The sequence below is a fragment of the Somniosus microcephalus genome, chromosome 4, assembly GCF_052327205.1.
Source record: "Somniosus microcephalus isolate GS21.2 chromosome 4, FLI_Smic_1.0, whole genome shotgun sequence".
Lineage (NCBI taxonomy): Eukaryota > Metazoa > Chordata > Chondrichthyes > Squaliformes > Somniosidae > Somniosus > Somniosus microcephalus.
In genome coordinates, this window is record NC_140990.1 from 252,386,897 (window position 1) to 252,409,166 (window position 22,270).

The window sequence follows — 22,270 nt, forward strand, 5'->3', positions numbered from 1 at the left end:
AAAGTATATTTGTAAACTCCAGTAACCTGAAGTCTAAATTTTACGATGATGAAGACAGAGACATCATAGTATGAGACGCTTGAGTAGGTGACATTCCGTTGTACTACCTTCTAGTGTAGTAGTCATAATTAGACTGTTAAAGTAATGCCTTTAAAATTTGTTTTGCAAATGTTAAAATCGATCCTGAGAACTCTTATAGCCTTTTATCAACACCCAAAAGAGCATTTGTGAGTAACTGGTGGCAACTGTGTGGGTGTGACTTGTGACATGAGAGTTGGCACCAGAAGTTAGTAGAAGGATTTACTCCGTAACGTGCGATATTTATGGCTCTATTGCACATTAGCCACGACGCTGTCCCACTATTATAAAAATAACTAAATTTAATTCCCTTAGTAATCGTTCCCTATAGTGACTGCCTGCCTCTCCTGTTTTACTTCTAAGCCGATCACAGTTGTCTCTTTCCGTCTGCAGCAGCTGCCAATGTTTTCCACATTGATGAACCTGAATTCCAACGTGAAGGGGTCTCTCTCTATATTTAGCTGGTAGAGTTAAATTACAAGCTCCTCAAGTGCCGCAAGCCACAGCGCTCTGCCTTTTTCAGCCAGACCTCCGAGTGCGGCAAACGCCATCTGCCCCTTTAGCCTCCAAATCTACTTTACAATGGATCCTCGTAAAGATATAAGGGAAGAATCTCGGCTCTATCAAACCACCCTACTTCAGGACGGTCTAAAAAAACTACTGGATGAGAACAAATTTATTGATTGCTCCCTGAAGGTTGGCAATAAGCTCTTTCCTTGCCACCGCCTAATCCTGGCAGCGTGCAGCCCTTACTTCCGTGAGTATTTCTTTTCAGAAGAAAATGAGGAGGAGCAGAAACTTGAGGTGGTTCTGGAAGATGTTGACGAAAATATCGTGGATATGATCCTTAAGTACCTGTATTCTTCTGAGATAGAACTGACGGATGAGAACGTGCAAAATGTTTTTGCTGTGTCCAGCCGCTTTCAGATCCCCTCCGTGTTCACACTGTGTGTCACCTACCTTCAAGAAAAGTTATCTGTCAGCAACTGTCTGGCCATATTCAGGTTAGGACTTCTTCTTGATTGTCCTCGGCTTGCTATTGCTGCCCGCGAATACGCAGCCGCTCGTTTTGAACAAATCTGTAAAGATGAGGATTTTATGCAACTTGCCTCGCATGAGCTCATCGGCCTAATTGCGAACGACACTTTAAATGTGGAGAAGGAAGAGGTTGTATTTGAAGCTGTAATGAGATGGGTCCGAACTGACAAAGAGAACAGGGTCAAAAGTTTAGGAGAAATCTTTGACTGCATCCGTTTTCGTCTTATGGCTGAGAAATTTGTCAAAGACCATGTCGAAAAAGATGCCATTATTAAGGCTAATCCAGATCTGCTGAAGAAGATTCAGATGATTAAAGATGCTTTTGCTGGGAAACTTCCCGAGCCTGCTAAAGGAGGAGACAAAAACGCAAAGAAAGGCGAGGGTGATGAAGATCTGGTTAATGGTGACGTGGGTGATGAAGATCTGCTCCCTGGTTTCCTGAATGACATTCCCAGACATGGCATGTTCGTCAAGGAGATGATCATGTTCATTAATGATACAGTGGCGGTGGCATATGATCCAAACCTAAATGAATGCTTTCTGGCTGCAGTAGATGATCAGATTCCCAGAAACCATGTTAGTTTAGTTACAAAGGGAAACCGAATTTTTGTTGTTGGTGGGTTATACGTGGATGAAGAAGTTAAAGAACATCCTTATCACTGCTATTTCTTCCAGGTATACATAAATCTATTCACTTGTGAAATTAGTTATGTTTTTAGCTTCCTTGCAAAAGTATACATTTGGAACTTTTCGGTAAATGTTATAAGAAGTTGTAATTTTTCAAAATATTTCCAAAAATTTCACCGAGCATTCCACCAAAAATCCACAAAATGAATTGTCATTTAAAACATTTTTAAGCGACCAACTCGGTTTTAAGATATCCTCTCCCCTTTGTTTTGTGTTCTGTTCAGAAATATTTGTGGAAATTGGTATTATTAAAAGATCTTGCACAAAATGTGATGTTAGTGAAATAAATGTGCTGCATCGCAAATTTCTATCAAATCCTATCGGACCTATGAATGCATTTGTAAGCGAATCTGTAAAGAAACCGGTCACAAATTAAAATCCCATGTTTTATGCTTTAGTTTGACAACATCGCTGGTGAATGGGATGGCTTGCCACCGCTGCCTTCAGCCAGATGCCTCTTCGGGATGGGAGAAATAGAGAACTTCCTTTATGTGATTGGTGGCAAGGATCTTCAAAATGAACAAGCGCTGGATTCAGTATGGTGCTATGACCTGAAGTAAATTCAGATTGTTTTCCTTTAAACGATATATTAGCTTTGAATTATTTTAATAGGCTAGACATATCATTAATGCATCCAATGACGTATAACAAAATGCTGCTGCAAAACCGTTGTAGTTAAATAGAACCATTCTTTTTCTTGAAACTTTGAAAAATATTGGGTGTCATTTCAATTATTTTATCATTTAATATTAATCGTGAATAAATTACATTGAGTAAGAAGACCTATATATTAACATAATAAAATAATAGTCATTACGAATATGAGCCCCATCCATAACAGGATTATTTTAGCCTCGATCATCCATTTAAATAGTAGGGCCCATAATCGGATTAGTTGGGTCAGTTTGGGGAATTGACTGCAATATTTAAATGTTGTTATTTGTACATTATGTGGCATTCACACAGTGCACCTAGAGACATTGAGAACGTTTCTGAAACGTGATGCCAAAAAGAGTTACTGGCCCCAATGGCACAGATGGTATGGGGTAGTCAGAGCCTTATGCAAAGAACTACCTTTCCCTTAGTGGTACATCTGTCCTCGTTCTCAATGTCTCTAGGTGCACCGTGTCCGATTTTCTGTTTGTTGAGCTACTGAATATTAAGCCGGCACGGGATCGACGGGCCGAATGGTCTCCTTCTGTGCTGTAACCATTCTATGATTCGAAGGAGGCGTTTGGTACTTGACCTTGGATTGCAGATGACGTTTCAACAACTGTGGTGTTGAACAACTTCACTTTATTCGCAAAAATGTGATTCCATCCAGATGAAGAGATATGATAAAGGCGTTGGCCCTGACATTTAAACAGATTTGACTATCTTTCACCATTCCAACTGACCATATGCAATTTGGAGCTGATGTTTAATCACCGACAAACTAATGACACGCTTTTTCATATTTAGGCTTAGTATGCAAATAGGTTACCCTGTTCTTTTGTATGCCTAATCTTCCCTATCTTCAGAAACATTACTACTTCACAATTCACATCGCTTTATTGGCATGATAAGTTACATCTTATGTTGCCAAAGCATCAAAATACATTTATGGTTGAGCACATAAACACAGTTCTATTCATAGTGTATAAACAGGTATATCCCGGAGTGTATAAATATACATTCGCATTTTTTATATATATTCTTTTCTTAGTTTACTGGTTGTCCCTCTGTTCATGGCAAGCTGTAACATAGTGTGCCGCCAGTGTTACACAGCTTCTCTCCTCTCCCAGTAGGAATGGGAGTTTATTGACTAAAGCTTGAGCACAGCTTTGAGCAAACCAGCGTTGTGAACCAATGTCGTAATTTTTAAATCGGATAAACATTACTTCGACAAGTGAAGGGTATAATGAGAATTTCATTTTGATGCAGGTTTAACTTTTTTTCCCAGCGAACTAAAATGGAACGAATCCAAAGCATTCCCGCTTAAGATTTATGGCCACTCGGTGGTTTCACACAATGGATTAATCTACGTTATTGGCGGGAAGACTGAAGACACGTAAGTATTATGTAGGTTGTGCACATTTATAGATTATTTCTAGGCTGGCATAATTGATCATTTTAATCATATTTCTAATTTATCCACAGTAAATGTGTCAACAAGTTGTTTGTCTACAATCCTAAAAAATCTGAGTGGAGGGAGCTGGCAGCTATGAATACAGCGCGAGCCATGTTTGGAGCTGCTGTGTATCAAAGCAAAATCTGGGTTATTGGAGGGGTCACTGACGAGGGCCTGACAGCTGCAGTTGAAGCATATAACATCATGAATAATAAGTGAGTGAAACCAAAAAGAATATGAAACTTCGTCTTTTCAGTCTGCAAAGGAGATCAGCGAGGTGATCCTGTAGAGGTATTTAAGATAATTAAGGGGCTGGAAAAGCTAAATCTGGTATACTAATTTAAATTGAGAAGCACAAAACTCCTGGCCAACCTCCCATCTTGCATCCTACATAAACTTGAACTCATTGAAAACTCTGCTGCCCTTATCCTAACTTGCATCAAGTCCCGTTAACCAATCACCCCCATGACCTACATTGGCTCCCAGTCCAGCAACGTCTCGCTTTTAAAATACTCATCCTCATTTTTAATCACTCCATGGCCTCACCCCTCCCGCCCGACAACGCTCCAAGATTTCTGTGCACCTCCAATTCTGGCCTCTTGCGCATCCCCGATTTTACTCGCTCCATTAGCAGCCGTGCCTTCAGCTGCCCAGGCCCAAAGTTCTGGAATTCCCTCCCTAAAACGCCATGCGCCTCTCCTCTCCTTTCAGACACTCAAGACCTACCTCTTTAACCAAGCTTTTGGTCACCTATCCTAAAATCTCCTTATGTGGCTCGGTGTCAAATTTTGTTTGATAACACTTCTGTGAAGCGCTATATAAATGCAAATTGTTGGCATTGTTGTTGCAGTCATAGGTAAAGGCTCAGAAAAACATACCCTCGAGAATGATTTTGGAAACCAAGTACGTGTAAAAAAAAAAAATCTTTGTACGTGTACAAAAATTGCTAATGAAGGTTAACAAAATAAGTTATTTGTTGTATACTGTAATTAAATACAATATTTTATGTATACCGTTTCAAAAAAAAAATACAGCCCCCTAGTGGCATCAAAATAACACTTACAATTTCTCTGCCTATGCTAAACTTTATATTATACTATACAAGGTACACTGGTAGACAGAAACTTTTGTATATTTCATCATAAACATTCAAAAACAATGCAATGGTGCAACTTTACAATCTGTGCACTATTATTGCCAGGATTAGTTTGAAGAAAAAAAAAATACACCAAATAAAATTCTTCACAAAAATTACATACCACCTATATTATAAGTACCTCTTGAATGTTTCAAATTTATTTTGATTTTTTTTCCTCAAGAATACACAAGCTAAAAGCAATATAACCATTTGTAGAAAGTGAGCAAATACATCTATCTGTACATTTACTATTGTAATAGATGGTTATATTCTTGTTTGATTATCACAGGTGGGAAACAATGCCTGAATTCTCACAAGAGAGAAGCTCTATAAACATCATCAATATGGCTGAGTCACTTTATGCTATTGGAGGTTTTGCTATGATTCAGCTGGAAAATAAAGAATATGCCCCCTCAGAATTCACCGACGTGTGGAAGTAAGTCTATATGATAGAATACCAGCTGGCCTCACATTTCTTTAGTCTGGAACATACTTGTGATGTTTAGCTGGCAAGGTGCAGTTGTGTTGAACTGGGCAAGTTCTCAAAATAGACTTGTTTTAAGGTTACATAGAAACAAATTGTGGTTACTGGGAAAGATTGTTCAGGACTGGCAGCGGTTAGCAAATCTCCAATTTTTCCTCAGTGAAAACCCACGTTATCAAGGTTAGAAAAAAATGCAGGAAATAACTGACCTGGTTTCTTGTAATTTTTTCAAGAATTAGTCACAATTGTTTTTCTGTTCCTGTCCCTTGCAAGCATGATATTTTCAAATGTCAGGTATGCTCTAGATGCAAGAAGCTTATATAATCTTTCTATATGCTAATGAAAATAATCAACACATTGCACTACAACTGTATTGTAGATTAGGTAGTATTCACATGTACAGCTATTAATGCAAGATGAATTAGCACACTTAAAAATAGATTGGGATAATTTGAGATTTTATTCCCATAATGGATGTCAGACCTGTCAAATATATTTATTGCAAATTTGTAAAATGTTAAGTTTTTTTAATAGATCAATTTCATCTTGAACATTCGAACATACATTTTGAAATTGATAAGAACATAAGAAATAGGAGCAGGAGTAGGCCAATCGGCCACTCAAGCCTGCTCCACCATTCAATAAGATCATGGCTGATCTGATCCTAACCGCCAATCTACTATCACAGAACCATCTTCTGAATCTAACAGAATCAGACACACGAAATAGGAGCAGGATCAGGCTACACGGCCCCTGGGCCCGCTCCGCTACCCACAGGGCCATGTCCGATCCGAACCTAGACTCATGTCCAAATTCCTGCCCGCTCCCCGTAACCCTTAATTCCCTTTACTTCTAGGAAACTGTCTATTTCTGTTTTAAATTTATGTAATGATGTAGCTTCTACAGCTTTTTGGGGCAGCATATTCCATGGACCTACCACCCTCTGAGTGAAGTAGTTCCTCCTCATCTCAGTTTTGAAAGAGCAGCCCCTTATTCTAAGACTATGCCCCCTAGTTCTAGTTTCACCCATCATCGGGAACATCCTCCCCGCATCCACCCGATCCAACCCCTTCACAATCTTATATGTTTCAATAAGATCGCCTCTCATTCTTCTGAACTCCAATGAGTAGAGTCCCAATCTACTCAACCTCTCCTCATATGTCCATCCCCTCATCCCCGGGATTAACCGAGTGAACCTTCTTTGTACTGACTCGAGAGCAAGTATGTCCTTTCTTAAGTATGGACACCAAAACTGTATGCAGTATTCCAGCTGCGGTCTCACCAATACCTTGTACAACTGAAGCAATACCTCCCTATTTTTATATTCTATCCCCCTAGCAATGAAAGCCAACATTCCATTGGCCTTCTTAATCACTTGCTGCACCTGCATACTAACCTTTTGAGTTTCGTGCACCAGGACCCCCAGATCCCTTTGTACTTCAGTACTTTCCAGTTTCTTGCCATTAAGATAATAACTTGCTCTACGATTTTTCCTGCCAAAGTGCATAACCTCACACTTTCCAGTATTGTATTCCATCTGCCAAATCTCTGCCCACTTACTTAGCCTGTCTATGTCCCCTTGCAGGGTTTTTATGTCCTCCTCACTCACTACTTTCCCTCCCATCTTTGTATCTGCAAACTTTGATATGTTACACTCGGTCCCCTCCTCCAAATCGTTAATATAGATTGTAAAGAGTTGGGGACCCAGCACTGACCCCTGCGGAACACCACTAGTTACTGATTGCCAGTCTGAGAATGAACCATTTATCCCAACTCTCTGCCTTCTGTTAGATAGCCAATCCTCTATCCATGCCAGAATATTACCCCCAATCCCGTGATTTTTTATCTTAAGCAATAATCTTGTGTGGCACCTTGTCAAATGCCTTTTGGAAGTCTAAATACACTACGTCCACTGGTTCCCCTTTATCCATCCTATATGTTACTTCCTCAAAGAACTCCAGCAAATTTGTCAAACATGACTTCCCCTTCATAAAACCATGCTGACTTTGTCCTATTAAATTATGATTATCCAAATGTCCTGTTACTGTCTCCTTAATAATGGACTCCAAAATTTTACCTACCACAGATGTTAGGCTAACCGGTCTATAGTTTCCAGCCTTCTGTCTACTGCCCTTTTTAAATAAGGGTGTTACATTAGCAGTTTTCCAATCTGCCAGGACCTTTGCTGAGTCCAGGGAGTTTTGGAAAATTATTACCAATGCATCCACAATCCCTACCGCCACTTCCCTCAAGACCCTAGGATGTAAGCCATCAGGTCCAGGTGATTTATCCGCCTTGAGTCCCATTATTTTACCGAGTACCATTTCCTTAGTGATTTTGATCGTGTTTAGCTCCTCCCCCCCATAGTCCCCTGTTTGTCCAGTGTTGGGATATTCTTAGTGTCCTCTACTGTAAAGACTGATACAAAATATTCATTTAGTGTTTTTGCCATCTCCATATTTCCCACCATTAATTTCCCAGTCTCATCCTCTAAGGGACCAACATTAACTTTAGCCACCCTTTTTCTTTTTATATAACTATAAAAGCTCTTACTATGTTTTTATATTTTTTGCTAATTTACTTTCATAATCCATCTTCCCTTTCTTAATCTTTTTGTTATTTTTTGATGTCTTTTAAAGTTTTCCCAATCCTCTATCCTCCCACTAGATTTGGCTACCTCATATGCCTTTGTTTTTAGTCGAATACTATCCTTAATTTCTTTACTTAGCCACGGATGGCTGTCTTTTCTTTTACACCTTTTTCTTCTCAGTGGAATATATATTTTTTGGAAGTTGTAAAATAACTCCTTAAATGTACACCGCTGATCATGTATCGTCTTACCCTTTAATCTATTTTCCCAATCCACTCTACTCAATTCCACTCTCATACCTTCATAGTCTCCTTTATTCAAGCTTAGCACGCTTGTTTGAGATCCAACCTTCTCACCCTCTAATTGAATATGGAATTCAACCATGTTCTTATATACTCTATGGCAAATCTAATTCTGTTGGTTATATTTTGCAACTACCTACACACAGATGTTATTAATAAGTGATTAAATGTTCTTAAAATTGAACATTGTCCCACCATTTTTTCTTATTCTCCCTCCTTCTTTCCAGCCACTGGAGCCAAGAAATGACTGTTGTTGTTTTAACCACTTGATGTGCCAAAGCATTCTAAGCTCCAACAACCCTCTGCATAAAGAAATTTCTCCAACCACATCTTCTCCCTCTCAATAATAATTTTAAAGTTATGAGTTCATCACTAATTCTCCAACCCGAGGAAATATTCAAGCTATCAAAACAAGTTGTAAATTTAAAATCGAGTAATTATCTTCAAGCTTCTCTACTCCAGTGAAACTATTCGGTCTTTCCTCATAACTATAGATTCCTATCCCTGGCATCATCTTTGCAAATCTACATGATACATTCTCAATAGCTTTGATACCCTCTCGATAATAGGATATCCAAAACTGCACACAATGGTCTAACTATGGCTTAATCAACGTTTAGTACAATTTCATCATTACAGCTTTGTTCTTATATACTCTATGCACAATTTATAAAATATTTCTATTTATAGGCTTGCTTGTGGCCCAGAGTAACTTTCACACCTTGTTCCCCTCTCTTGAATGGGAGGTAGAGGCCATCCATTTCCTCATGGATTATATGCATGCTGTACAACCTAAAAATACAATGTCAAGAGGAAATGGAGAATTTTTTTTCACAATTGTCAGGATCAGGAACGCTCTAACTGAAAAAAGGTAGTGGAAGCCGATTCCATAAATAATTTTAAAAGGACAGCTACTTGAGGATGAGGAACTTACAGGGTTACGGACAAAAAGGACAGTTACTTGAGGATGAGGAACTCTCAGGGTTATGGACAAAAAGGACAGTTACTTGAGGATGAGGAACTCACAGGGTTATGGACAAAAAGGACAGTTACTTGAGGATGAGGAACTCAGGGTTACGGACAAAAAGGACAGTTACTTGAGGATGAGGAACTCTCAGGGTTATGGACAAAAAGGACAGTTACTTGAGGATGAGGAACTCAGGGTTACGGACAAAAAGGACAGTTACTTGAGGATGAGGAACTCACAGGGTTACGGACAAAAAGCGAGGATGTGGGACTAAGCACGACTGCTCTTTCAAAGAGCCAGCACAGGCATGGCGGGCTGAATGGCCTCCTTCTGTGCTGCAGGTTTCTATGACTCTGATTCTAATTGGCCAATTAAGATCAGAAAAACACTGAGGAAATTGGAAGCACATGATATCACTCTGTGGCACTGTTTTGCAGCACTTTTAGCAACGTTAACTTTGTTTCTCTCTCCAGCAATGCTGCCTGACCTGTTGAGTATTTTCAGCATTGTGTTTTTATTTTGGAATCCTTCCTGTTTTCCAAGTGAAAAAATAATCTTTCTACCAAAGTTCAATAAAAGTAAAATTTAATTAAAGTTTTTTTTATGCTTTTGAAATTTAATTGGTGACACAAATCTATTTTCTCCAGTTGCATCAGATTCCTCTGGTCCCAATTAAGTGTTCAGAGTATGCATTAAATGTAGTCCCTTACTATATAGCACCCATCGATTCAAAGCTTTAAAACAAAAAGTAGAAAAAAAATGAAATGAATTAATATGGATGCTATACATACATTGCTAAATTTTACACAAATGGTTAAGCAAAAAAAAAGATTTTGAACATACTAAAATGCATTTGTACTTTTTATTTAGATTGGAAGATGAAAAGAAGGAATGGTGTGGCATGCTGAAGGAAATCAACTATGCTGAAGGAGCCACATGTCTTGCTGTACGCCTCAACATGTTCAGACTTACCAAATTATAAATAGTTCCATAGTGTCATTAATATTGCTGCTATATGAAACACAAACATAACTGGTGTATGGTACCAACTGGAATTATTACTCCACATAATTTAACTCTGTACACAATGGACTCATTTAATTCTCAAACAACAATGTTTCACCATCCCCAATGCAGTCAATGATCGCAGGAAGATGTCAGATAGTGATACACTGAACGGGTGCAGAGTATATGCATACTGTAGAAGCAGACACATACTAGTGTGTAAGATTATTTGCAATGCAACTCAACAAATGCATATGTAGGCAATTATAAAAGTTAATTTAAAAGTAAAACAAGTACATTCAATCCATTCTCTCTATAGTTCACATACAATTTGTCCTATTCCACAAGGCTTGACTTTTTAAAAAATAAATAAATATAAAAGTCTTGGACTTCAATAGCCTTATTTAAAAATGTTTCCCTCACTAGTTTTCACTCTAACTGAATTTCCTTCTCAGTGAATTCTAAAATATTTGCGGCATAACTAATGATTCTAAAATATTCTGATTACTAGTTATATATTTTACTCTTTGCAGAAACACGCTTCATACTCATCTAAAGAACACTTATTCACTGGTTATTCTAATACTGCTCGAGAGAATTGCCTTGATTAAAGTCTCTATTCTTTTAAATTCAAATAACTTTTAGTATACTTAATTTTCCAACACTACAGAAATTTCACCTAAGATATTGTCCCGGATTTTGTGGGGACGATGATGGCGTATGCACAGCGTATGCAGTCATAAAGCCTCAGAATGGCCCCGTAAGTTCCAGGAAAAGCTGGAACTTGCAATGTCAAGGTTCGCCGTGACAGATCGTCCACGTGTGCCCCCAAAAAATTTGCGGCCGGAGAATTGGGCTATTTGCCCAACTACTGCCCAGCAAATGTTCATGAAACCCTTACGTCTGGTAAAAGCAGGCATAGGGCCTGCTTTTACCAGCATAAAGGGTTAAAATAAATGTTAAATTAAAATTAAAACATACAAAAACATTAAAATTATTTCATGTAAATTCTGGCCCGGATTAAAATGTTTAAATGTAAATGCTTAATTAACGGGACTTTTAATTAACATGGTGTTATTTATTTATTTAGGGATTTCTCATAAGCTTATGGGATTCCGTTCATAAATGGAATCCCCATAAGCTTATGAGGAATCCCCCTTTCTAATTGGTTGACCCAGCCGACCTGATCTCAGGGACGCTTCCGAACCGCCTGCGTCCCTGGGATCCATGGGCCTTGATGCAGGCGTACGCCTACAGGCCCAGGACCCGAAAACTCTGAAGCCCAGGAGCCAGCAAGTACTTTCGTATTTAAAATTTTTTTTTTTTCGGGTCGGAGATGTACTCCGGAGGTACGCCTCAGAGCGCAAATTTCGGTCCATTACATATTCAATATGTCCAACCTCCAATCATAGAACCTCTTACTAATGTAGGATACATTCCTTCAATATCATCCTTACTTTTATTTTACTTTTTTTTTAATATACTGATGTGGAATGTTTTTGACAATTGAATTAAGATTTGGGATTTAGAAATGGTAAAAATTAACAGTATAAGAATAAACCTCCTTTATTAAAATATTCAATACATTTCCACAAGTGAACATACTACAATCAGTTCTGTTAAAATTTAGATCATGATTTCAACATTCTTTTGTAAATATCTTCTGTTTAAGATATTCTACCCATGCATCCTTTGTTGACAATTCCATCGAATTCCATTCAAAATGAGGGATCTATAAAGATATAATTCCAAAAAAGGGAAAAAATTTAAATTCCACAATAAAATAAAGTACATATAGTAGTAGTAAGTTGCAATGCAAGAACTAAAATTACAAACTGGAACAATAATAAAAAATGTGCTGAAAGATGCAACACTTAAATTACAAAGCTTTGAGCCCAATTTATCATTTGTGGGCTAAGCCATGTTGCAGATTTTAAATACAACAACAAATAATAAATTTAAGGACAATGCACATTCGGGTAATATTATTGCTTCACCAGTTATCACTGTATAACACTATCAGAAATGTTGTGCCATTTAGTAAATGAAAACAATAAGTGAAAGCTCTTGTTGTTTGTTAATGAAAACTGACTGATGACTCTATTATGGTAATAGAAAATGTCAAAGTTCATTGGACATAACTGGCCATAATTCAGCACCTCACATGGACAGCCAGCAAAAAGGAAACTTGTGGGAAATGTAAGTGGTTAAGGCACACAGTGGTACACACCTGTGTCTCAGCACTCTAAGCTGGTTCTTTTTCATTTAAATTTTTCCCAGTAGGGTCCCAGCTCTACTTCTGGTCTTGCCAGGTCACCAATGACTAGCAATGTCAGCTGAAGAAATAGCAAGTTTAATTCTCTTTCTACATATCCCACTTTGCCTAGTGCAGTCACTCACTCTTGCATCAGGCAATGTGACCCTTTAATTTTTAAGAACCACTTCACCGCCTTAGCAATAGCATGCAACACATTGCTGACATCCATCTCACGCATTAAGGACAGAAAATGCAGTGGATAATGTATTCTTTAATTTTACCATGCTCACCTAAAATATAGACAGCCAAATTTAGAATTGTGTCATTTCCAGTGAAAAATCCTGAAAGCGAAAGGAGGCCAGGGAGGTAGTAGAACAGTTCCCTGCAGCATTTCATGCTCCTGTTCGCCCAGAAACTGCCAGAAAATGGGGGGGAAATCTAGGCCACTGTGGTTTATTCTGACAATTTATTTTTCCCAACCACGGCCTCTGCGACCAAGAAACCAATCACATAACAAATGAATATTTAAAAAAGTGATTTGTTTAAACATTACTTGGTAAAAGAAAAATTGGCATAAAGCTTAATTTAATAAAAAATCAATTTGTTTGCAATGATTAGTGGACACAATGTTGTCATTTATAATTCTGCTAAAATTCCTACTTAATTGTATCTACCTGATATTCTCTGTGAATGAAGTTATGACGCAGATGAGATTATATCAAATCTAAAGCAGAATATGGTGCAACCAGAAGATCTCGGGTTAATAACTTGAATATAGGTTTAAAGGAGTTCAGAAAGTGAAGGAATTAAAAGAAAGTATTTGCTGCTCATCAGTTACACTTTCTTGATTTTTAGGATATTTGTCATATTTTGATTGACAATGCCTTATTCAGCACAAATATGCATGCTCACAGAAATAGCAATGTACCTGTACTACATGGTATCCCAGAATCTCCAAGTGCCTCTTTTTCATAACAGTTTCTCCCTTAATGTGACGAGAGTTCTTGCAGAAAGCTTTAGAGTCGAGAAACTCTATCGCAACCCTGTAGGAATGATATCTTGGTTAATTTTTAAGTCATCATGTAATGTCATAAACTACTGCTACCATTTGAATCTTCTATACCGTGATAAAAACCACAAGCATAATTTGTATGTTTAGCTTTTTCAACCTTAGCGCCGCCCCCCCCCAAAAAAAAGTGAGCACACTTTAAAATTCATCTCAACAGTATGTTAGAGATATTTCAAGAATGTATGATGTGTGCACTCACACAGGTTCTGGGTTTAATCAGCAGAAACCTATATTCAAGAATAATGACCCATGATTTAAGTACATAATTCACACCTTTTTAATGTTGACTTTCTTCATTAAAACTAATATCTATAATATAGATGCAACTTGGGAGACTCTTTACCTCTTGCCTATACTGTTTTTGTAACAACCAAATGAGGTGGTCACCTTACAACTAGAGAAGAATCATGAGGCAGAGGAAAGGAAGTGTGTGACTATCACTCATGCCCCTCAGCGAAGGGAGCCTGCTGCCCCTACTTGGTGTGGTTATATGTGACTCGAGTTCCACACTACGTGGTTGATTCTTCTTGGAATGAGGATCCTGCAATTTGGCAGCAGGTTTGTCAGTGTGGACAGATCCTTGGGTATGGCATCACTGTGGAAGAAGAACCTGAAGTTGCCAGAACCAGGTGGTAGAATGTGGGGTTTGACTCACTGGTAGATTCTTGGGAGCGGTGAGGGGAAGGGCAGACCATGTGCCAGACAGCACTCGGGTGGGAATATCCAAGGTATGGATATAGTATAATAGGATAGCCCACTGGACCTTATTTCCTCTCAGTTTTACCCCTGCCCTAACCATAAATGTGTATATTTCTCTAATTTCTCTCCTAACTATGAAGGTATGAGAGCGGAATTGATTAGAGTGGACTGGGAAAATAGATTAAAGGGTAAGACGGTACATGAGCAGTGGTGTACATTTAAGGAGTTATTTCACAACTTTCAAAAAAAATATTCCAGAGGAAAAAAGGGTGTAAAAGAAATGACAGCCATCCGTGGCTAAGTAAAGTAATTAAGGATAGTATCCGACTAAAAACAAGGGCATATAAGGTAGTCAAATCTAGTGGGAGGATAGAAGATTGGGAAGTCTTCAAAAGACAGCAAAAAATAACTAAAAGATTGATTAAGAAAGGGAAGATAGATTATGAAAGTAAATTAGCAAAAAATATAAAAACAGATAGCAAGAGTTTCTATAGTTATATAAAAAGAAAAAGGGTGGCTAAAGTAAATGTTGGTCCCTTAGAGGATGAGGCCGGGAAATTAATGGTGGGAAACATGGATGGCAAAAACGCTGAACAAATATTTTGTTTCAGTCTTTACGGTAGAGGACACTAAGAATATCCCAGCACTAGACAAACAGGGGACTCTAGGGAGGGGGGGGGGGGGGGAGGAGCTAAATACGATTAAAATCACTAAGGAATTGGTACTCGGTAAAATAATGGGACTCAAGGCGGATAAATCCCCTGGACCTGATGGCTTACATCCTAGGGTCTTGAGGGAAGTGGCGGTAGGGATTGTGGATGCATTGGTAATAATTTTCCAAAACTCCCTGGACTCAGCAAAGGTCCCGGCAGATTGGAAAACTGCTAATGTAACACCCTTATTTAAAAAGGGTAGTAGGCAGAAGGCTGGAAACTATAGGCCAGTTAGCCTAACATCTGTGGTTGGTAAAATTTTGGAGTCCATTATTAAGGAGACAGTAATGGGACATTTGGATAATCATAATTTAATAGGACAAATTCAGCATGGTTTTATGAAGGGGAAGTCATGTTTGACAAATTTGCTTGAGTTCTTTGAGGACGTAACATACAGGGTGGATAAAGGGGAACCAGTGGACGTAGTGTATTTAGACTTCCAAAAGGCATTTGACAAGGTGCCACACAAAAGATTATTGCTCAAGATAAAAAATTATGGGATTGGGGGTAATATTCTGGCATGGGTGGAGGATTGGTTATCTAACAGAAAGCAGAGAGTTGGGATAAATGGTTCATTCTCAGACTGGCAATCAGTAACTAGTGGTGTTCCGCAGGGGTCAGTGCTGGGTCCCCAACTCTTTACAATCTATATTAACGATTTGGAGGAGGGGACCGAGTGTAACATATCAAAGTTTGCAGATGATACAAAGATGGGAGGGAAAGTAGCGAGTGAGGAGGACATAGAAAACCTGCAAAGGGACATAGACAGGCTAAGTAAGTGGGCAGAGATTTGGCAGATGGAATACAATACTGGAAAGTGTGAGGTTATGCACTTTGGCAGGAAAAATCATAGAGCAAGTTATTATCTTAATGGCAAGAACTGCAGTACAAAGGGATCTGGGGGTCCTGGTGCACGAAACTCAAAAAGTTAGTATGCAGGTGCAGCAGGTGATCAAGAAGGCCAATGGAATGTTGGCTTTTATTGCTAGGGGGATAGAATATAAAAACAGGGAGGTATTGGTGAGACCACACCTGATACTGCATACAGTTTTGGTCCATACTTAAGAAAGGACATACTTGCTCTCGAGGCAGTACAAAGAAGGTTCACTCGGTTAATCCCGCGGATGAGGGGGTGGTCATATGAGGAGAGGTTGAGTAGATTGTGACTCTACTCATTGGAGTTCAGAAAAATGAGAGGCGATCTTATTGAAACATATAAGATTGTGAAGGGGCTTGATCGGGTGGATGCGGTGAGGATGTTCCCAATGATGGGTGAAACTAGAACTAGGGGGCATAATCTTAGAATAAGGGGCTGCTCTTTCAAAACTGAGATGAGGAGAAACTTCTTCACTCAGAGGGTAGTAGGTCTGTGGAATTTGCTGCCCCAGAAAGCTGTGGAAGCTACATCATTAAATAAATTTAAAACAGAAATAAACACTTTCCTAGAAGTAAAGGGAATTAGGGGTTACGGGGAGCGGGCAGGAAATTGGACATGAGTCTAGGTTCGGATCGGTCATGGCCCTGTGGGTGGCGAAGCAGGTCCAGGGGCCGTGTAGCCTGGTCCTGCTCCTACTTCTTGTGTTCTAATTCTGTGTTAGATTTCAGGAGACGGTTCTATTCACAGGGATTAGTGGAGACCTCGGGAACAGGCTGCCAGCTAGGAGTCCTTCAAGAGTAAATTGGGCCTGTTCCTGGCTGGGGTGGAGATCACCTTTTACAGAAGGTAAGTACTGCAGGAAATACAGGGACAGAGTGATCTCCTGGACGAGTTTCGATCGCCTAGATGGGTCGGAGAGGAATTTACCAGATTTTTTCTCCCAAATTGGCCATTGGGTTTTTTAATCTGTTTTTTCGCCTCTCCCGGGAGATCACATGGGTTCAGGTGGGATGGAGAGTGGAAGTAGATTTGAGGTTAGGATCAGATCAGCCATGATCTTATTGAATGGCGGAGCAGGCTCGAGGGGCCGATTGGCCTACTCCTGCTCCTATTTCTTATGTTCTTATGTTAACTCCCATGTTAGTGGATATTGTCAATGGTTTTCTCTCCTTCTGTCTCCCATGCCTTCAAATCTGCAATCATCACCCCCTCCTCAAAAAAAAACCCTGGACCCCTCCGTCCTTGCAAAGTATCGCCACATCTCCAAACTCCCTTTCCTCTCCAAAGTTCTTGAACGTGTTGTCGCCTTCCAAATTCGTGCCCACCTTTCCTGTTCACCCATCTCCTCCGTGCTTGCTTAACTGAGTACCAATGGAGGTCAGCAACGCCCAGATTTTAAAATGATCATCCTGGTTTTCAAATCCCTCCATGACCTTGTCCCCTCCTTATCTCAATCTCCTCCAGCCCTGTAATCCACCTTGACCTCTGTGCTCCGTCTATTCTGATCTTTTGAACATCTCTGATTTTAATTGCTCCACCATTGGCGGTCATGCCTTCAGCTGCCTAGGTCCTAAGCTCTGGCATTCCCTCCCTAAATCTCTCCGCCTCTCTTTCCTCCTTTAACACACTCCTTAAAACCTACCTCTTTGACCAAGCTTTTGGTCACCTGCCCCAACATCTTATATGGCTTGGTGTCAAATTTTCTTTTTTTTTTGATAATGCTCCTGTGAAGCATCTTGGGACGTTTTATTACGTTAAAAGGCGCTATATAAATATAATAACTGGTTGTTGTTGTTATGGCAACACTGGTTTATAACTTTCTAAAAGATCTCAAAACATTAAATTTGGTGTTTTATGACCCTATTTTGGAAGCATTGTTTTCTCCATCTCTTCCTTTCGCAGTGTCTCATGGGAACTAGCGATTAGAATGTTTACATCAACAAATACAGATAATAATTAGAGGCTTTCTATTTACTGTCCTTTTCAAATGTCAAATGGGGAAGAAAGAGGTGTGTCAATCCAATACACTTTCTGAAATGTGGAGTATTATTCAAACACCAACTAAAGTTACAATAGATGCATAACCTCTTTTCTCACACATATATTTAATTATATACATACACCTATATACAGACAGTCCTTTTGTTTTAAAAAGGAGCCATTGCAACAAATCGACAGGTTTTACATAAAAGTGAGATAAAGGAAGCAAGGTTAATGTGTGCAGGAGGTGCGCACCATGTACAACAACTTGCATTTATACAGCACCTTTAACGTAGTAAAACATCCCAAGGCACTTCACAGGAGCGCAGAGCAGAGGACCTAGAGAGCTGAAGGCATCGCTGCCAATGGGGGGGGCGAAGGAAGTCGGGGGTGCACAAGAGGCCAGAAGTGGAGAAATGCAGAGTTCCGGGGATTGAGGTCATGGAGGGATTTGAACACGTGGATGAGAATTTTAAAATCAAGGTGTTGTCGGACCAGGAGTCAATGTAGGTCAGCGAGCACAGGGGTGATGGGTGAACGGGACTTGGTGCGAGTTAGAATACGGGCAGCAGAGTTTTAGATGAGCAAGTTTGTGGAGGGTGGAGGATGGGCAGCCAACCAGAAGAGCATTGGAATAGCCGAGTCTGGAGGTAGCAAAAACATGGATGAGGGTATACGGGCATGGATCATACAAGATATAGATAGAAACAAAGCAAAAAGATGGAAGGAGCTCTATGAAGGAGAATGAAAGAAGGCAGACAATCTAATTTTTCATGTAAAATGATAGAAAGAAATGAAAGACTTGCATTTATATAGCGCTTTTCATGACCACCAAATGTCTCAGTGCTTTACAGCCAATGAAGTACTTTTGGAGTGTAGTCACTGTTGCAATGTGGGAAACGCAGCAGCCAATTTGCACACAAGGTTCCACAAACAGCAATGTGATAATGACCAGATAATCTGTTTTAGTGATGTTGGTTGAGGGATAGGTATTGGCCAGGACACCAGGGATAACTCCCCTGCTCTTCTTCGAAATAGTGCCATGGGATCTCTTACGTCCACCTGAGAGCGCAGACGGGGCCTCAGTTTAACGTCTCAGCCGAAAGACGGCACCTCCGACAGCGCAGCACTCCCTCAGCACTGCACGGGAGTGTCAGCCTAGCTTTATGTGTTCAAGTCCCTGGAGTGGGACTTGAACCCACAACCTTCTGACTCAAGAGGTGAGTGTGCTACCCACTGAGCCACAACTGACACACTGAACAGGGAAAAGACAGGGAAACCAGTTCAGAGTAGATCACTGTGCTTGAACAGCTGGCACAGGCACAGAGGGACAAATAAAATTGGCTATACTAATCTCGCCAAGTTCATTGATATTTAAACCTCCAACCCTAAAGCACCAGACCATCAAGAAGCAGAGAGGAAGTGCTAATCTGTTGTAAAGAGATTGTGCAGTGTCTCTGTAGCAGGGCCCAGGCCTGCCTCACCAGTTCCGCTCCGTGCAGCTGGTTGCTAAATTCTGAGCAATGGAATACCAGCAGTTTTAACTAAATAACTGAAGAATATAAGACTGTGTCGCTATTGCTATTAGTAACTCACTATTGCTAATTATTAATGATAATTCATACTCAAGATCACAATATAGCACTCTGGCTAAATCATGTTGAACTACTTTACTCTATTTGTATGATTCAATAAGAGTTAACTACCCAGTTAAAAAAAAGGGGCAGAGAGAGTTCAGTGTTTGAATTTTTATTTAAAAAATGACTAACCACATCAAAATGTCTGGAGTACTCCATCAAGTTTGTAACAGCTCTCTTGGAAAAGTTGATGGAATACATTTAACGTTTCTGACACTGCAGATTTAAAAGTTCAAATCAACCTTAAATGCTATTCTTATTGGGCTGGCTTTGGCAATTCTTAGCTGGGCTGTTACTTTCAGAACTTTGTGGTGACAGAATTATATTACAGGGCAAAGAAAAAAACCAAAACAAGAGTAGTACTGATAGCAGCTATGGAGAAATTACCACCCACAAAGTTACACAATTTTGGCTAAAGTAGCAAGTGCTAATTTGGTTGGTTGGATGGATAGCAGCACATAGAAAGTGAATCATATTCAAAGTTTTAATTATTAACCAGTTACAAGCTCATTATAAACTACACCTAAAAATGCAGACCATATCTTGCTGGAATGACCTATTTTTTGCAGATATTTTGAAAAGTACTGCTTCAGAATTCATAGATATTTTCAGAAAATTCTTTGAGAAAACACACTAAAACTGGCTGTGCACAGACCTTTGTTCTCCTGGCAGTAGCTGTTTCTCTCCAATAAATTTGTTGTCTGGTTCCCAAGACAAGTTTCCTTTTTTAGAAAGTAGCATAGTACTCTGATCCACATAAGGAAGAGGTTTTTGGTGTTTGTCAAGGACACATTCAAAGTCTGCAAGAAATAATTTATCAATTTCAATGTAAATATATTTGGAGAGGGCAAATCGCCATTGACAACAGTTTTTTCTTGACCAGGTTAAGATTCATAACTCAAGAGGACGCCAAGCATGGACCTATAGTGGTCATCTACATGAAAGATTGAACGGCTGGAAAAGGCTACTGGAATGTTGGCCTTTATCTCAAAGGGGTTAGAAATCAAAAGTGAGGAAGTGACGCTTCAGTTGTACAGAACCTTGATCAGACTCCATCTGGAAGGGGTACAGCGCAGACTGATCAGAATTATGCCATGGCTAAATGGGTTGAATTATGATGACAGGTTACATAAACTTGGCTTGTATTCCCTTGAGGTTAGAAAGTCAAGGGATGATCTAAACAGTGTTTAAAACAATAAAGGGATTTCATAGTTTCTCGGAATGGGGAAATCCATAACAAAAGGGCTAGATCAGAAATTAGAGCTAGGCCATTTAGGAGTGAAATTATTTTTTGCACAAAAGGTAGTGGAAATCTGGAACAAATTCCCCAAAAGGCTGTGATGCAGGGTCAATTGAAATGTTCAAGACTGAGATCGATAGATTTTTGTTAGGCAAGAACAAAGATGGGTAAATGGAGTCGAGGTACAGATCAGCCATGATCTATTTTAATGGCGGAACAGGCAGAAATTAATCCAACGAGAAATCTAAATGACCTTTCCTCCAAAAACAAGATACAATGATAACTAAAGGAGGCTGCAAAAAGTCAAACAACATACCTATGAAATAATAATATGGGGCGAATACGGAGGCTTTGGCATAGTTACTTCCTCCCAATAACTGCCGCAATATTTCATGAATCTGCTGCTGGATTGCACTGACTGAAACATTGCCTATAAAAGAAACAATTTATATTACAAAACATTGAATTGCGCTCAGAAATAGGCATATTTGAATGCCCGTCACAAATGTATAATTTCAGCACGTCAAATGTGGCTTCAACATACTTACTGAAAATACAAGATCAAAAAACCAAGGATGGTACAGTCCCCATCACTTGCACCACCTACGCTTATGGCAAACAACCATCTATAGTGGGCAAGTAACAGTAACCTTTTTCCATCATCATAGAAATGATCATTGCTCCGCCTCCGATTAAAATCAAGGGCGAGATCGAGTTTGCTGAATTAACGCTACTGTGATCACCACAACCACATAGACCATTACAGAATGGCGTTGGAAGGCTCAAAATCAGTAAAATATTGGCCTGAATTTTGCGCTGGGTAATGACGGCAAACTGTCAGCGATCGCTGTCATTAGCCCTCTGAAAGGGACTGGAACTTCAGGATTTAGTGCATGCACATCTAAACGCGGAAATCCTGAAGTTGCGATCAGTCATTCACTACTCCGACACAGGCTACGCTATGGGCCCCCCGCCCCCCCCCCACCATAGCCAGCAATCAATGAAACTGACGAAAATTTCAGCTTTTCTGTGCTAATATTGCCGTTAAATACCTCAATAAATGTTAAGCCTTGTTGGAATAGGTGTAACTGGGGTTTTAACAGCGTATGGATTGCTAAACATCCGTCGTATAATGTAATGTCAAATTTCTCCATTCTGATAAAAATTACAATTTATTTTGAAAAAAAGTTTGTTCATATATGTCAGCTTCTATCTTATCCCCACGTGAAAGTCCCAATCTTTATTTTGCTATCTGTAACATTTTTGAAAAGTGAGGATAAAAGCTGCTTTTCATCTCCTGGTTTGTTGTCTGTGAGAATTCTTCAATGTGATTGGCTGCTTAGACAACTTGATGTCATCACTGCTGTATCTGCATAGTAATCCCCTATTCACAGCGCTA

At 39.5% G+C, this 22,270-nt stretch overlaps 2 protein-coding genes across 6 annotated transcripts in view; one reads left to right on the top strand and one right to left on the bottom strand.

Annotated features, from left to right (window-relative positions):
* Window positions 1-552: 552 nt before the first annotated feature.
* On the top strand, window positions 553-13,270 carry klhl41a (kelch-like family member 41a). The gene is made up of 6 exons (XM_085986225.1): window positions 553-1,791; window positions 2,202-2,359; window positions 3,746-3,853; window positions 3,943-4,128; window positions 5,341-5,487; window positions 10,265-13,270. Exons 1-6 carry the CDS (start codon window positions 661-663, stop codon window positions 10,374-10,376), a joined length of 1,842 nt encoding a protein of 613 aa, XP_085842351.1. The 5' UTR covers window positions 553-660; the 3' UTR covers window positions 10,377-13,270.
* Window positions 11,950-22,270, bottom strand: part of fastkd1 (FAST kinase domains 1) — a 57,857-nt gene continuing 47,536 nt past the window's right edge. For all 5 annotated transcript variants that reach the window (XM_085986221.1, XM_085986219.1, XM_085986220.1 and 2 more), the window contains 4 exons: window positions 21,188-21,301; window positions 20,287-20,431; window positions 13,585-13,699; window positions 11,950-12,131 (listed from right to left, as the gene is read on the bottom strand). In XM_085986221.1, coding sequence (XP_085842347.1) covers window positions 12,039-12,131; window positions 13,585-13,699; window positions 20,287-20,431; window positions 21,188-21,301 — 467 coding nt within the window. In that variant the 3' untranslated portion in view covers window positions 11,950-12,038. The remainder of the gene's footprint in view (window positions 12,132-13,584; window positions 13,700-20,286; window positions 20,432-21,187; window positions 21,302-22,270) is intronic.

What these genes read in the sequence shown, in the direction of transcription:
- klhl41a (XM_085986225.1), top strand. Translation starts at nt 661, where the DNA reads ATGGATCCTCGTAAAGATATAAGGGAAGAATCTCGGCTCTATCAAACC. An exon ending in GGCGGGAAGACTGAAGACAC is followed by an intron (nt 3,854 to 3,942) that starts GTAAGTATTATG and finishes ATTTATCCACAG; the next exon opens with TAAATGTGTCAACAAGTTGT. An exon ending in GAATTCACCGACGTGTGGAA is followed by an intron (nt 5,488 to 10,264) that starts GTAAGTCTATAT and finishes CTTTTTATTTAG; the next exon opens with ATTGGAAGATGAAAAGAAGG.